This window comes from Diceros bicornis, chromosome 12 (assembly GCF_020826845.1).
Source record: "Diceros bicornis minor isolate mBicDic1 chromosome 12, mDicBic1.mat.cur, whole genome shotgun sequence".
Lineage (NCBI taxonomy): Eukaryota > Metazoa > Chordata > Mammalia > Perissodactyla > Rhinocerotidae > Diceros > Diceros bicornis.
Genome location: NC_080751.1, coordinates 78,097,169 through 78,111,960, shown reverse-complemented (window position 1 = coordinate 78,111,960; position 14,792 = coordinate 78,097,169). Strand labels below are relative to the sequence as shown.

The 14,792-nt window shown below is 49.8% G+C and overlaps 1 protein-coding gene across 1 annotated transcript; it reads right to left on the bottom strand.

Annotated features, from left to right (window-relative positions):
• Positions 1-4,626: 4,626 nt before the first annotated feature.
• ALKAL2 (ALK and LTK ligand 2) lies at positions 4,627-9,499 on the bottom strand. The gene is made up of 4 exons (XM_058551890.1): positions 9,210-9,499; positions 7,748-7,801; positions 7,581-7,661; positions 4,627-4,691 (listed from the first exon to the last, which is right to left on the bottom strand). Exons 1-4 carry the CDS (start codon positions 9,466-9,468, stop codon positions 4,627-4,629), a joined length of 459 nt encoding a protein of 152 aa, XP_058407873.1. The 5' UTR covers positions 9,469-9,499.
• Positions 9,500-14,792: the final 5,293 nt, after the last annotated feature.

Sequence of the window (14,792 nt, the reverse complement as noted above, 5' to 3'; positions counted from 1 at the left end):
ACGGAGCCGCACCCTGAGTCAGGCCCCGCGTGCTCTACCCTGTCTTCATCCCCGTTGGTGGTTGGTGACCTGAAAGCCTGGGATCAGTCCTCATGCGGAGTCTAGGCAGGCCACCGCCACCCGAGGAGCAGCTGAGGGGACGGCCGTCAGGGCACCCCTTCTGGGTGTGGTGGAGCCGCCAGTCCTCAGTGTTGTGAGGGTCCCAGGTGGGGGCGTTAGTCCTGAACCCACTTGTCCTTGAAGGATAAGCAAGGCAGCTTTCGCAGCGCTGCCCCAGGGGTGGCCGAGGAGAGGGACGGGAAGAGGGTCGGCTGATCCCGCGCCCGGCTCCCTGTGGAATCACCGGCAAGATCCATACTCTGAAAACTGCCAGGACATGGAGAACTTGAGGGACAGGTTAAGTCATCAACTGCAGCTCGAAGATAGGATTAAGTCAGAACACTCGACAAGGTATGGCTGCCCTGGTCTTCCAGTCAGAGACATTTCCTATTCCTCTGTTCCTTTATGTTCGTAACAGATGGTGTTCTTGAATGTTGACATGTTTATCTTAAACACAGATCCTCGGACTTGTGTCTCCCCTGTGCGTCTGGCTGGATCCAAACGGGTCATGTGAGGAAAGAGACTCGGTGCTGAGTTCACTTGTCTTTCTAAGTTGGATCCAATCAGATGTGTACAAAATACGTCTTCCTGTAACTGTAAAAGTCTGGAGCTGCCTCGAAGTCTGGAGGTTCCTCTTAGTTTAGGCCATAAGGGAAATATGATGAACCTCATTTGAAACATTCCCGCCCAAGTCAGGTTCTGTCCTAAGAAGTTATGTCACCACCGTACAGTCGACTCTCCTTTAAAACATGCTGACTCAGTTGTCCCTTACCAGACGCATGGCCCTCCCGTTCCACTTAGTCGTGCCTTTTATATCCTGTGGCGATCCGCAGTACTGCAGTCTCGTCACAGATTTGTACGCAGTGAATTCCCAAGAGTGAACTTGTTAGAAGTAAACAGTCACTTTGAAGACTTCCTTATGACAAACACTTCGTTTATTACTTGTGTTTTATTTACAGTATTTACATATTGACAGTATCTGGATGCTACTTCACATTTATTGTACAAAGGGCAAATGAAATTAGCCTGGATTTATTTCACAGATTTACACTCCACAGTCTCCAAAACACGACTGAAGGTTTTTTATTTATTTTTCATGCAGTTCCAAATAATACTCTGGGAATTTAATTGTAAAAGTAATAAAAAATACTAAATCATACCATATGCTTTATGAAAATAGAGTTTCAGATTCTGCTTATGTTTCTAAAGAAATATTCTTTGTGGTTTATCTAATCAGGAAAATGAAGTGTCTTTCTCCGGCGTCCTGTAGGCCTGCGCTTGCTTCTGTCCTGTAAGATAGCGAGTGGCCAGTGCATCTGTCACACTGATTTACTGAACATACATCCGCAAACAGCGTCGACAACACACAAAACTCAAGTTAAAGGGATTATGGAAGAGTCTGTCTGCAAAAATAAATCTCTTGTTCACAGGCTGTGTCCGTGAAGGCAGCAGGCTCTGTCCCTGTGGGTTTCCAAGGCACTTCTCAGGGTCTCCTTACGGCTCTGCTCGCTGCCGAGAGACATGTGGTTTCACGTAACTGGTCACACTCTCTTAGCCATTCTGGAAGACCTGTACATTAAATTATGGGACATAACGTGTTATAAACATAAGGAATCTCAGTCTGCATGTATATTTCCTATGTTCCAAAAAGTAGTCTATTTTATTGTGGAAAATAACTTAGTGCTACAGTTAGTACATGCCTGCTAAGCTAAAGGAATGAAAGTCATCATGAGTACAGGTGAATGCTTATTAAAGTCTAAGAACAGTGCTTAGTCTTGATGCGTGCGTGTCAAATGCTCAGTGATTTGGTCTCACTGATTGACAGTGGGTGGCAATCCTGGGAGACGCTGACGGGCCTCACAGAGTGAACGAGGATCTGCAAAACCAGCAAGAATAAACTCTGTTTCCTAGTACTCCATGCGGTTTACCTGAAGCATTGGTATGCTGTTTATTAATTTTTAAGATAATGTTGGGCTTCAAGGTTACTAAGATGAGGCTCACTCTGTAGACTGAGCCTGTACTTGTTACTCAAACTGTGTTTCTCTGAAATAGTCCAGAGCGGAGGCTTTTACGTAGCTTAGCCGAGGTCAGGTAAAGAAGTGTGTGTGAGGGAGGGAGGGTAGCTGGGAACGGCCGGAGGAGATCAGTCCATGAGCTTTAGGAAGAAGGGGGCAAAGGGGTTTGCTCTGAGACTGCAGGTGTGCAGTGTCCCTGTGCGGGGACCCCTTTGAAAACTCCATCCTTAGGAAGACGAGGCTGTGATCTGCAGCCCTGGCCTGCCACCTTCCCGTGAGCACAGCAGAGGAGGGGCGTCTGGACACAGCTCACTGCCACACGGGGAAACCCGCCGTCAGCTGGAAGAGTGGACTGCAGGGCGCTCTACCCTCCAGGAGGTCGCTCACCAATGTGCTAACAGCCTGCAGGGTTCAGAGAAGCCCTGACTGTCTACACTGTTGGACCAACCAGTTCAGAGTTTGCCATTGCAGTTTAAAACTTCTGGAATTACAAGAAATTAATCTTGTAAAAATGTTACGAAATTATTATAGCTAGCAGAAATGCCTGTTTTAAACTTCACCCATTTCTTGGCTAAAATGAACACAGTTACAGTTGTGACAAGTGTGACTGTCGGGCATGGCGGCCTTTTGGGAGTCGACACTTGTGGGCACATTTCTATCTTTAGTCTCCACTGCCTGGTGAGACTCAGATTTGGGGGTTCAGGGAGGGCGTGATGCAGAAGCAGCATCAGTTACCAATGCCAGTCCAAGGGCACATGACTCTACGTGCCTGGACTCCTTTTGTTTTTGGCTTTTCCCTAAGTGTCCATGTTGCATTTGGCAAAGCCCTGATGTGCCCATCCTGAGACTGATGCAGAGGTAGGACCAGCTCGGTGGTGAATGCACATGAGCGTGAGTCTCCTTGGTCATGATGCTGATCTTGCTCCTGTAAGGACAACTAGCTGTCTCTCCAGGAGCGGTCACCTGTGGGAAGCAGCTGGCCAGTTAACAGGCGTAGAGATGGAAGCCTGTAGCCGGAGTCGTCCCTCCAGGGGTGTAGCCATGGGGCATTCAGTCTCCCCACTTGTGGGGAAATGGAAGTTGTTCTCCAAGGATGTTTCTGGAAACTGGTGTTCTGGTATAAAGAAATGCTAAATAAAAATAACGTTCTCATTTCCTCTAGCATCTCACTTTGGGAGACTTAAAGAATCCATTCACTGCTTTAAAAAGAAAGTCTTTTCTGTGTGGCATGTGGGCAGTGGAAGAGGAAATGGACTGTATCCAGAGGAGACTTGAAGGTGGGTGGCACGTTAACGCACGGCATTTCTCAGCTTTGGCATTAAAAACCATGCTTTCCCTTCCCCAAATAAGAAGTGCGATGACAGTTCCAGTGAACCTGTGTAAGATGTGGTATCACGGCCTCCATCAACCACGCCCTTCGCCGAGCCCCGCTGTTGTCCCTCCGTTTGTTAGCGGGACTTCTGACGGGGAGAAGACAGCGCTAAGGACAGCGTGGGTCCTGCCTCTGGTGGCTCCCCACACGTGCCCCATCCTGGAGCGCCAGGGCTGGCTCCACTCCCCCTGTGCCTGGCTAGGCCTTCATCAGCACTGCCTTGTCCAGTGAGCAAGTCTGTGTGAAAGACCAGTGCTCCCTCATCCACTCACGGGACGTGAGAGTGACCACCGAAACAGGACAGCAGAACAGTCCCTTGTCTGTTAATGCTTCTGGACAGCTGATACGTTTTCTGGGACCATGTCTTGTCTGTGGGGACAGACTTGGCATCCGGCAGTGCCCAGCACAAGACACACACAGTAAGTACGAACTTATGAAATTACAGTCTTGTGACTGAACTCTGTGGCATTGCGTCAGGAAAATAAAACCTTTCAGTCCTTCCGTTGACTGTGTGGCTGATGTGGGTGTTACATGTTACGTATCCGCCCTCAGGAGGCCAAGGTAGAAAGCTTAGTTCATAAACTCTTGATGTGCGTTGACATTTTTACCATTAGAGGCTATGAAAAAATAACTGATAGGGACATTTAAAGAGGATAGCTGTTCTTAGCTATTCTTTATAAGCTTATTGGCATAATGACAGAACCCAACGCAAACATTTCCCAGATATATCGATACACTGTGTAGGTATGGTTAGTCATATGCTCAGGTATGAGTGTGACTGGGGGAGTGGAAGCCCTGTGAACAGCGTGGTTCCAGATAGGCACCCTAATTTACGCACAAGGTCGTGTGCTCGCATCAGTTACTAATGGGCCATGTTTCAAATTCACACACGCTCGGTGCCAGGTGTCGTCATAGGAACTGTTTACAGGGACTGTCTCCACACGGGGCTGTGTACAGGCCAGCAGGGGCACCTTTTATTGATGGCCAATATTTGGAGATATTTTGAGCATAATGTCAACCTTACTCAAAGTAAGGCCACTTTAGCCAAAGAATGAGTTTCTAAACTCGTGAATTTCTCATGTCCCAAACGGGATTCCCGTGTTTGGTGTCTGTGCCGACATGATTCCGCGTCAGCTTACCTTATCCCTCCATGCACACTGGACTGACAGCAAGCCGGGTGAGAAGCCTGGCACATCTTTTATAGTCTACAGTGAAAATAAATCACAGACCCACATAAGTCAGGTACCTCAGCAGCTCTTAAATAAATAGCATGTTTTTAATAAGGATATCAACTGCTAAAGCCATTTATTTCTTAAATAGTCTGAATTCCCTGGCAGGGGACGGAGACTGCCACCTGCAATCGTGGGCTCCATGTGGTTGATGTAACAATTTGTGGTACTCGGGGGCTTCCATGCCACAGGGCAGGGGTTAAACAACAACCCCGGGGGCTGCAGAGGGGAGGATGGGCAGACACGGTCTCCCGCCCGGCTGCCCTGCCCGTTCGTCTCTCTCTGGCTGCTGGGGTCATCGGAACAGCTTTAGTTTTTCTCCCAGCAGACAGTCTTCCCACGGCCTCTGTCACTTAACTCCTGGGTCATGTGCAGGCTGAGTCCCCACTTGAGTTGATCGTAACATAAAGCCTTCTGCATAAAAATTGTAAAGAAAGTGGGTCAACGGTCAAGTAGCAGAGCAGAAGGACCTGGGCTGGATGAGGAGAGGAAGCGATGAGCTCACTTCTGGGTGCAGACTGACTTTCCCTGACATCGTCCTCAATTTCCTCTCATTACCCCGACAAGTCCACCTCACAGAAAACAAGTGAGGTTCAGGGGTCACAGTCACCAAGGAATTTCCCCAGAAGGAAGTTCTGTGGAAAGCGGCAGCAGTTTATAAATCACTAAAGTTTACTTCTCAAGAGTCACAAAATCCTACTTAGAAATGGAAGAGTTCATACTGAACTGAAATTCTGAATGGATGAGTAATTGACAACAATAAATCTGTACATGTTAGACCAGCAGCTGACTCTACTCCTAAAAGCACACCTCCCAAATACCTAGAGGACATAACAGTTTGGGTTCAAAGGATAAAATGATCCAACAGCTGGAAGTAGGGTCCCCTGAATTCCTGGCTCTTTGGCTCTTCCTCAGTTGTACCACACTTTCTAGGATGTAGTTTTCCTAAAAGGATCACATGTGGACGCAGCGGATTCTGCGAGCACGAGGTCACTACTTCCATTGTGACATGTCGAGAGATCCTCAAGTTGACCACAATCCACTCAACCCATTTCTCTCCAACCCTGATGTACTAGGATCTGGGGATCTTATTAAGGTGCAGGTTTTGTTCAGCAGGTTTGGGCGGGACTTAAAGTACCTGTGCTTCCAAGGAGCCCCAGGGACCACACTTTGAGTAAGAGGCTCTCGGTTCCTCTCAGTTCTGACCTTCCAGGATTCTAGGAAGTTTGTTGTATACAAGTGGTCCCGCTTCTGCTCTCCAGCGCTTTGTGGGCTAAGAGGTAGAAACCGCATGGACAGCCACTCATCCCAGAGCACCAGTCTGTGGGCCTTCCACCCCTCTGAGGCCCGGAGGAGGCGCAAGGGTCCTGGTCACATCGCTTGGTGGCATGCAGCTGAATGACCGTGAGCAAAAGGGGGCAGCAAATGTGGGCACACATGAGGTCCCGGAGGAGGACTGGCAGAGGAGGCGTGTGGCCTGTTCCTCATCCACAAATGAAAGGATCAGAAGTAATGACCCCAAAGGTCACTCTTGAATTTAGAATCTATGATCTAAATTCTAAACCTATTATTGTAAGACAATATTAATATAAAAATGTATACACATTTAAACAATAAATATGAGAAGATTCTCTGGACCCAGGAAGCAGGTTAATTCTCAAACAGAAGGTGATTCCATTTCAGAGGAAGGAAATAGAGGAGTAACATGTCCCAGGCCCATGGGGCCTGGATGAGAGGGTAGGACTGAGGCATAGGGCTTGAAAAATACAGAAACACAGCTCCGAGGGACGCTTGTGCTGCTGGTGTCCCTCCAGGAGCAGCCGCTGGGCCCAGACTGGCGCTCCCTATGCCCAAGACAGCTTTAACGCAGAGAGCCTCGGCCCCCTTGGAAAGGTGGCGCTCTGCCTGCCTGGCAAGTTCGTTGATGCGCCCAGACAGGCAGCTCCATAAAGACAGCTGTTACTATTCGGGGTAACTTTGCTGCCCAAGCAGAAAAAACTTCCACTTCAAGTAAAAGGCTTATTTGTTTGAAGGGAGGACAGGCAGATCTAGTCTGCAGCCCTCTGGATCATGGAAGATCCAGCTGCAAGGGGGTCTGCTGCGTCTGCAGGGCTGTCATCCCATGAGCCTCAACGGAAATGAAAGTTGTAGTCCCTGCAGAAAAAGCCAGTCCAGGGCTCTCAGATGTCACTCTAGCTAATAAGTCACTTGTTCTCGTTATGTGTTTTGTACAAGGAGCCACTTTGGGGGAAATAAAATACATTTTGTTATGGAGAAACACCCAGAAAGTCACAGCTGAGAGCTGGATGGAGAAGGACAACCTTCTGATTAGGGAGGAAGCCAACCAGCAGAGCAGGATTTTGAAATAGCAATAAAATTCTGGGTGATGAGGTTATAATTACTGACGGACACCAAGGGTCTCTGGTCAGGGCAGTGGCGATGGTCAGGAAAGCTACCAGCATGGCCCCGGTCCACTGACTCCTGATGTGCAGATCACAGCCCTCCGCAGTGGCCACCGAAACAGCTCATGCTCCACACTGGTCTAACTGTCACACTCGAGCAGACACAAACGCAGGGAGCATGCCAGAATTCAGAAAAGGAAACGTGAATGCGAGAGTTCAGCCCCTTCCAAGAGTTGACTGATGCCAGTGAATGTAAATAATTTTCAGTTTGGCACTAACAGAATGGAGGTTTCTCCTTCAGTGGTCTGGTCCCCCGAGCCCTTGACTCCATAGTTAAGAAGGAATCTATGTTAGCAGAACTGAGTTCCAGACAGCAGGCGCCTGTTTTAGGTAAGGAAAAGGACACGAGAACCGCACCCTCGCTGCCCCGCATTTCTAAAGCAGCTCAGAGGCTGTCACTTACATGCCGGGATGGTGCAGTCTCTGGTGTTGTGGTAGAGTCTGTGGAAGTGTCTGCTGCACTTCGGACTGAAATAAAGAGGACCTGGAACACGGGAGGAGAGACAGACCGTGAGGGCTCACGGGCTGTGAGGAGCCGGGCAGAGCGGAAGGGACGGGGAGAAAACTGACCTGTAAGATGCTTTAAAAACTTGTCCTTCATCCTTAGGTCTCGAGGAACAATTTCTGTTTCAGGGGAAAGAAATTAATTATTGTATTGCCTGAAAGAAGTGTTTTGTTCATGTGATCTTAAGTGAATGTTAAAGTTATGGGACACGCTGCTTTAGCCATGTGACACCACACCAAGCAGAGTGGAGCCCTCAGTGGTTGTATATGATGTAAGGTGAAGACATACTCAGAGACGTGTTTTCTTCAAATAGTATTAACTACTCACAAAGCTCCAACATCATCTGTCCAATCTCTACCACTAGGATAGAGACAGTGATCATCAAGCTGTGAGGTGAAAAAAGGTGTGTGTGTGTGTGTGTGTGTGTGTGTGTGTGTGTTGACAGTTAGCTTCCAGTAAATAAGTCACTTTTAGACACTTGCAGTTTGGAGAGCTTGGGAATCAAATCCCACAACCTCTCAGAGTTCTATGAAGAAAACCTGATCCTTCAAACAAAAAGTCTGCCATAGGACTGTACTTTTTCGAGGTATATATTTAGAAAAAGAATTGAATGCTTTCAAACACCTGTTAGGAAGGCTGGTGTAAATGCGCGGAAACAGACTTGAACCCGGCTTATAAGGAAGGTTGAATCCCCGGGAGACCCTGCCGGCCCGCCTCTGTCCCCACGCACGGGGCTGCCAGGGGTCAAGCCGTGCCTCCCTCTCGTGCTCCGACTTCAGCCTTCCTGCTTCCTGACAGTCATCTGTAACCATTCTTGACTCACCTGTAGCTAGTAATTAGCAACTTAGCTATGACTGTATATGGCTGGACTTACTCATTTTACCACAAATACTCCTCATTGGAAGTCGGAACATTCCATCCGAATCTCACTCACTGCCGGGTTCAGACATCTCCCGAATGTCATTCTTCATTTTCTCCTAACTTGAGTCAGCCTATAGAAAACTGACCTTATCATATTTGACCTAATTGTGTCATGAAAGCATTAGCGCCTGCACGCCTTCCTCGGAAATCTCCCGTGGGGCAGCGGCTCTGGGAAGGCTCTGCCATGGGTTGGGGGGGGCGGGGAGCTGAAACATTTCTGCCTCAGTTGAAACTGCTTTGCTGAAAATACTTCCATTTCCAAAATAACAGATGACAGCTCTGTGCCGGCATTACCGACCCGGGTAAGGACGCGTGTCTCCGCGCACTGCACTAGGGGGAGTTGCCTGCCCGCCATCATGCACCGCCTTGCTATTTTCTTCTTTTTACAAAAATATTTCCTAGTTTTTTTAAACAATCGAGATGGATTTATCTTTTTAAAATGTTTTCTCAAAGACAATTCTATTTCCAAGCAAATACGAATTCTTCCAGTGTCTCCCGAGACAGGACAGACAGACAGATATGCCGGGTTCCGTCTACACAGCACACACACGGAGAAGTCCTTGGACGCGGCCACCTGTCCCCACGACCACCCGGCAGGGCGCTCACCCACTCTCTGCTCCTCCGGATCCGCCCCGTAGTCCGCGACCTCCCTGCGGCCCAGCGCGTAGTCCTCCTGGCCCCACAGCGGCGGCCTCTTGGCCTCGCCAGACTGGTACTTCCTGAGCTCCTGGACGATCTCCACGATGAGCCGCAGCAGGGTCTGCCCGTCCGCGGCCTCCCGGGGCTCCGCGACTCCCCGGCCGGGCCCCGCCGCCCCCAGCACGAGCAGCAGCCCCAGGAGGAGGGGGCGCCCGGGTCCGCGCATCGTGCGCTCGCCGCCGGCTGGAGAATCCCACGCGCTGCAGGGACAGGGGTGGGGGACCGGGGAGAAAGTGGGCGGGCCGGCGGGGGCGGGGAGCGGGGCGGGGGCTGGGCGAGGCCACTCCCGCTCAGACGCGGCCGGTCCGGACGCCCCGGCCCCGGAGAACCTCCGGAGACCGCCCAGGACCGCCCAGGACCCCCGCGGATCCCGGGGACTGCCGCTGACCCTGAGGACCCCCGCCAATCCCTGCGGAAGCTGGGGACCTCCACTGACCCCTGAGGACCCCCGCGGACCCTGCTAATCCCCGAGGGCCTCCGCTGACCCCCGAGGACCCCCGCGGATCCGGAGAACCCGTGCCAATCCCTGCGGACACCGGCGGACCCCCGCGGACCCCCAGGAGGGGCGCCCCGCACAGTCCCGGGCCCGGCAGGCAGAGCAGGGGGCGGCGGGAGGCTGAGCCGCGGGCTCCGCGAGGGCCCGCCCGAGGTCCCACCGCTGCGACTACGGGAGCGGAGCCTCAGTGCCCGGCGCGTCCCGCCCCCGCCGCCGGTCTCCGAACTTTCCTCGCAAGGGCACGAAGGCCCGACTTCGCAGCGCGGGCACCGGCACAACTTTCTCTAACCTTAGAGACCCCGCGGGGTGCGCGTCTGGGGGTGCGGCCCGCACCCCTCTCCCTCCTGGAGGAGGACGCGCGTCCGGGGCGGTCTGGCCCGCGCACCCGTCACCCTCGGAGAGAGCAGCTCTGCGCGCTCGGGTGAGTGGGGGCCGCGCGCCCGGCCGGCTGCTGCGCTCAAGTTTCCAGCAGCGCCTTTGTGTGGCGGTCGCCCACCGCCCCTGGCCCGGTGTCCCCAAACCCCATCGAGGAGCCCCAGTGCCCGGACCCTCGCTCCGGCGGCCCGCTATGCCAAGTTCTAGAAGCCTCTCGGCCCTCGACCGCTGGCGCCGCCCGCGGAACCACCTGCGCGCCGAGCCCGGCCGGTTACCTGTGCCACCGGAGCCGCGGGCGTCCTGGACAGGCGTCTGTCCCGGCGTCTGTCCCCCCCGGAGCCGCCGCGCGCCCTACTCCATGCCCGGCGTCGCCCGGCCTGCGGAGCGCACTGGACGCGCGGGGCGGACGCACTGGCGCGGCGCTCGGAGCTGGACCGCGGCCGCCTGGGTGCACCGGTGCCGATCCCGCTTCGGACCTCGGGGCCCTTCTTATCCCCGCGCGCCGACGTCAGGCGGGTCCCCGAGGGCTCCGCGCGGCCCTAATTAGAAGGCGCTGAAATGTCGGTACCCCGCGCGTGTTCGTCAGACCCCCCCCACCGCATCTCCTCCCACCTCTCCCCACCAGGCCCGCCCCCCCGCTCCCCCGCCCCCCTCCTCCCTCGTCCCCTCCCCTCCCCCGTCCCCTCCTCCCTACCCCTCACCCCCCTTCTCCCCCTCAGTCTATTTCCCTCCGTTCCTGTCACTTATGACAGGATGAGAAGAAAACGCCTTTACCAGGAACTCGGATCTGTTTTTGTCTAAATGTAGATCTCGGGCTATTAAAAAAGGAGCTGCTTGATTGCCTCGACATTTAATAAGTCAATTAGAGGCTGCCGGTTTTGGAGGAATCTGCCGGGCGGCTGGGGGCCACTAGGACCCGAGCGCCAGTCCCGAGGCAGGGTCCCCCGGGGCAGGGCTGAGGTCAGGGTCGGGAAGGGCGGCGCTGGGGAAACTCCAGGTGCACACAGTTGCCTGGCAGGACCACACCCCCCACAACCCACGCGAGAGGACGGGCCGCAGCCCCTCTGGGCAGGCTGGTCGCTACCCCCTTCCTTGCAAATGCCCGCAGGGACCCTCCCGGGGGCCCTTCGCTCCAGCCTCTGTCTTTCAGAAAGTTTTGGTTCTTTGGCCGTAGTCGGGCGCATTTGTAAGAGCTCAACAATTTATCTCCTTTATTTTTTTTCTTGTAAAATGTATTATCTATCAATTGCACGCTTTCCCATTTTATTGGCGCTTTCTGGGCAACAGCTGGACATCCTCCAAGCCAGTGATCTGATTGGGAAAGGTGTCCTAAGTGCGGTCCCAGAAAGGGAGAGCGTGGGCGAGGATTAAATCCTCCCCATTAGAAGGGCGGCCACGCGGCGGCGACGGCGCGAGAGGCTGCAGGCGCGCGGGTCGCCGGGCTCCAGCCCCGGAGGAACCCTCTCTCTGCCTCTCTGTGTCTGTCTCTATTTCTGTCTCCCTACTTTGCCTAGGTCTCTTCCCTCAGGAAGAGGAAGCGGCAGAGTAAGAGTGGGGTGAATGGAATACGATGGAAGATACTAAAATGTGGTCATCTAACCCCCCCACACACACACACACACCTTTTAGGGGTAGGTATTTATACTCTGCTCTCTTGGAAAGCAAGAGCATTTTTCTTTGCAAGCAATATAACTAAAATGTGAACGTTTCTGTGAAGATATGCTCAAGAAAAAGTAAAAATTCAAATCAAACAGATCTCGGGCAGATAAAATGAGATATTTTTCCTCTTTCCCGTTCCCCTTTCTGTGTGTGAAAAGAGATTTAAGCTCCTCTTGCAAGAGCGACGCCTACTGACTGCAAGGGTCCTGCGCGCTGCTTGGCATCCCTCATGCAGCCGGGCGCGTCCAGCGTGACAGAAGCATGCGAAGTTTCTATGGTAAAAAATTTGGTGTAAAATTGTTTTTGGAAAAAAATCTTGCTGCGGTGAAAAAGAAAACAAAAATTACCCTCATCTCATATTATTTTAAATTTACATAGAATCTTTCCTTTTAGGCAGTATTTTACAAAATCGAAGGCTACATTTTTTTTTCTAAAAACTACCAGTAAGTATCCCCCCAGATTCTACCAACCAAGGAAGCCTTGCTAGTAACTAATATTATCCTTTTCCTTTTGCAGTTTTTAATGGGGCAGACAAGTGGATTCCTTGACTGACTCCTTCCTACCACTCCATCATGTATGCCGACACTTCGGCCCACCTTTGATGCATAAACAGCAGCAACAGAATGGAGCTTGTTGGTGTTTAGATTCACGAGATCTGGCAATTAAGGATCAGACAATTCATGTGTTAATTCATTCAGTTTTGCAAAGCTATGTGCTGAAATGACTGTAGGTGCCCCTCATTTTGTATAAACTGTTTTTACAGACTTTTTCAACCTAATAAAACAGAGATTTATAATCTCTTCTGAGTTTTCCAGTTTATGGTGTTGTCAGGATGAACTCCTTGGCGTTCTCCAGTCATTAGAAATATGTGCATTGTACCTGCTGTTAACACAATCTGATTGGGTAAATTAATTGTGCTGGTTAAGGCATAGCAAAGTATATGTAAACTGGTTTACATGGAAACGCGAAGTTGTGTTTGGCAAATCGTGTACTCTTTCCACTTCTTTTTGTGTAAAATGAGGTGGTTGGACTTGATGGTCTCTGAAGTCTGTAGAAGTCTATATAATTCTATGATTGTTACCAAAACAACAAAATACAGTGTTCCTGCAAAAAGCTGGCGATAATTCACTATAAGTTTAAATAATCACTATGAGTTTCACTATCTATTTTCAGGCAAGAAGAGGTGATATATTCATATTAAATAATTTAGTAAGTAAGTGAAAAACTTTCTGCTATGAAATGTTCAAAAATATGAGAGAAAATTAAGCAACAAATTATATTCTAGCACTATTGGCAAAGAAATAACTAATAATTTCTTTCTCTGGGTTTAAGTTTGTTTCCCTTCTGAGAAAACTACATTGGATCATAGAAAGAAAACTAACAAGAGGGGAAAAGTTGCATTTAATCTACTTTTACTATAGATCTATGTTGTGAGACAGACAAGTTATTTTCTCAATTTATAAACAGTATAAAGCTCCAATGTTTCAACTACAATCACTTTTCTCTTTTTGCAAAAAGGTATATATTTTATTTGAAGTGAATATTAACTACCTTCAAAGCCTTCTAAAATAGACATGTATTAAATACGTGTTTTTAAATGAATTATTATATTTGTTCAGCCATTATCCTGGTCATTTAGCAATCTAACTGAACTCCTATTAGACAGAAAAACAATTACCTTTCAGAAAGAATAACATTATGTGCTATAAAGAAATATTGCTTAATGTGTAACTTTTATCAGTTTTGTTATTTTTACTACTGGTATATTATTAGTATGCTAGTAATGTACTAGAAACTGTAGAAAGCATTTAGGAAGATGAGCTTTCTAACAGGACCAATCTTCCTAGCGTAAATGTAATAAATGTGACTCATTGTAAGTAATAATGTGAGAACGCTAGCTAGCAGTCTATTCTGGATCAATGAAATACAGATTTCTACCTGACTCTTTCCCTTACGTGTAGAGGAAGCCCTTGTTCTAGGATATATAGGTCACCTGCCCCCTTTTCTTTCCTTGATATGCGCTTTTGCATCTGCAAAACCACCTTGCAGTGAAGTCCAGAAGAGACACGAGCCAAAGGTTTTTATAAAAGCTTGGGATCCTTGATGGCATGACTGATGTACTGGTGCTCAGTTTTCTTGTCTCATGGCCAAGCTGAAGAGGACCACTCATAGGGGAAAGGCTTACAGGAAGTCTGGACTTTCCTTGGTTCCTTGGAACTAGCTCAGTTATAAAATCCAGCTGAAGAAGAGGTCTTCAGGCTCGGTGACGAGACCTGCCCTTTGAGGTTCCAATCTCACAGCTTTTGATGGCAACAACGAGAATAAATTCACATGTACACACCCCAAATCAACATGTTAAAAAAAGACCCTCCTATTTGGCAAAAAGTCCATCTCAAATTTATAAACTGTCAGATTAGTCCATGGGAATATCTGAACCAAATACAGTCGTCAGTATGTCAAGGAACAACACCAATGTATCCACATTCTGCATATTTCCTGGATGTTTTTTTCTGCATGAGATCTAATATCCTAATCGAGAGTGACACACGTAATGATTGGGGTCATGTAGGCACTTCCAAAGTGCCATGTCCCAAAGACATCCTCAAAACAAGTAGTGCTTTTTTAGAGTAAGATGGCTGCTCTCACAAACAACCCACACATTTTAGTGGCTTAATGTAATAAAACTAGATTTCTCTCAAGTCACAATCTAGTATGTGGTGGGGTGGTCTGTCCATGCCCTCACTCAGGCTCCGCCCTTTCTGAGGACCTGGGAGTCCTCACTGGGTCCTCTGCATCTGGCTGAGTCGTGGGAGCCAGGCCTGGAGGTGCCTACATCCCTTCTGCCCATGTGCCATTGGTCACATTCGGCACAAAACAGCTTGTCCTTTCACAACGGGTAGGTCAGATCAATGTGAATACAGGAATACGCTTCCTTTAGAAGACTAATGTTTGTTATGAGT

What these genes read in the sequence shown, in the direction of transcription:
- ALKAL2 (XM_058551890.1), bottom strand. Translation starts at nt 9,468, where the DNA reads ATGCGCGGACCCGGGCGCCCCCTCCTCCTGGGGCTGCTGCTCGTGCTG. An exon ending in TCCGGAGGAGCAGAGAGTGG is followed by an intron (nt 7,802 to 9,209) that starts GTGAGCGCCCTG and finishes CCCCTGAAACAG; the next exon opens with AAATTGTTCCTCGAGACCTA. An exon ending in GTTTTTAAAGCATCTTACAG is followed by an intron (nt 7,662 to 7,747) that starts GTCAGTTTTCTC and finishes CCCGTGTTCCAG; the next exon opens with GTCCTCTTTATTTCAGTCCG.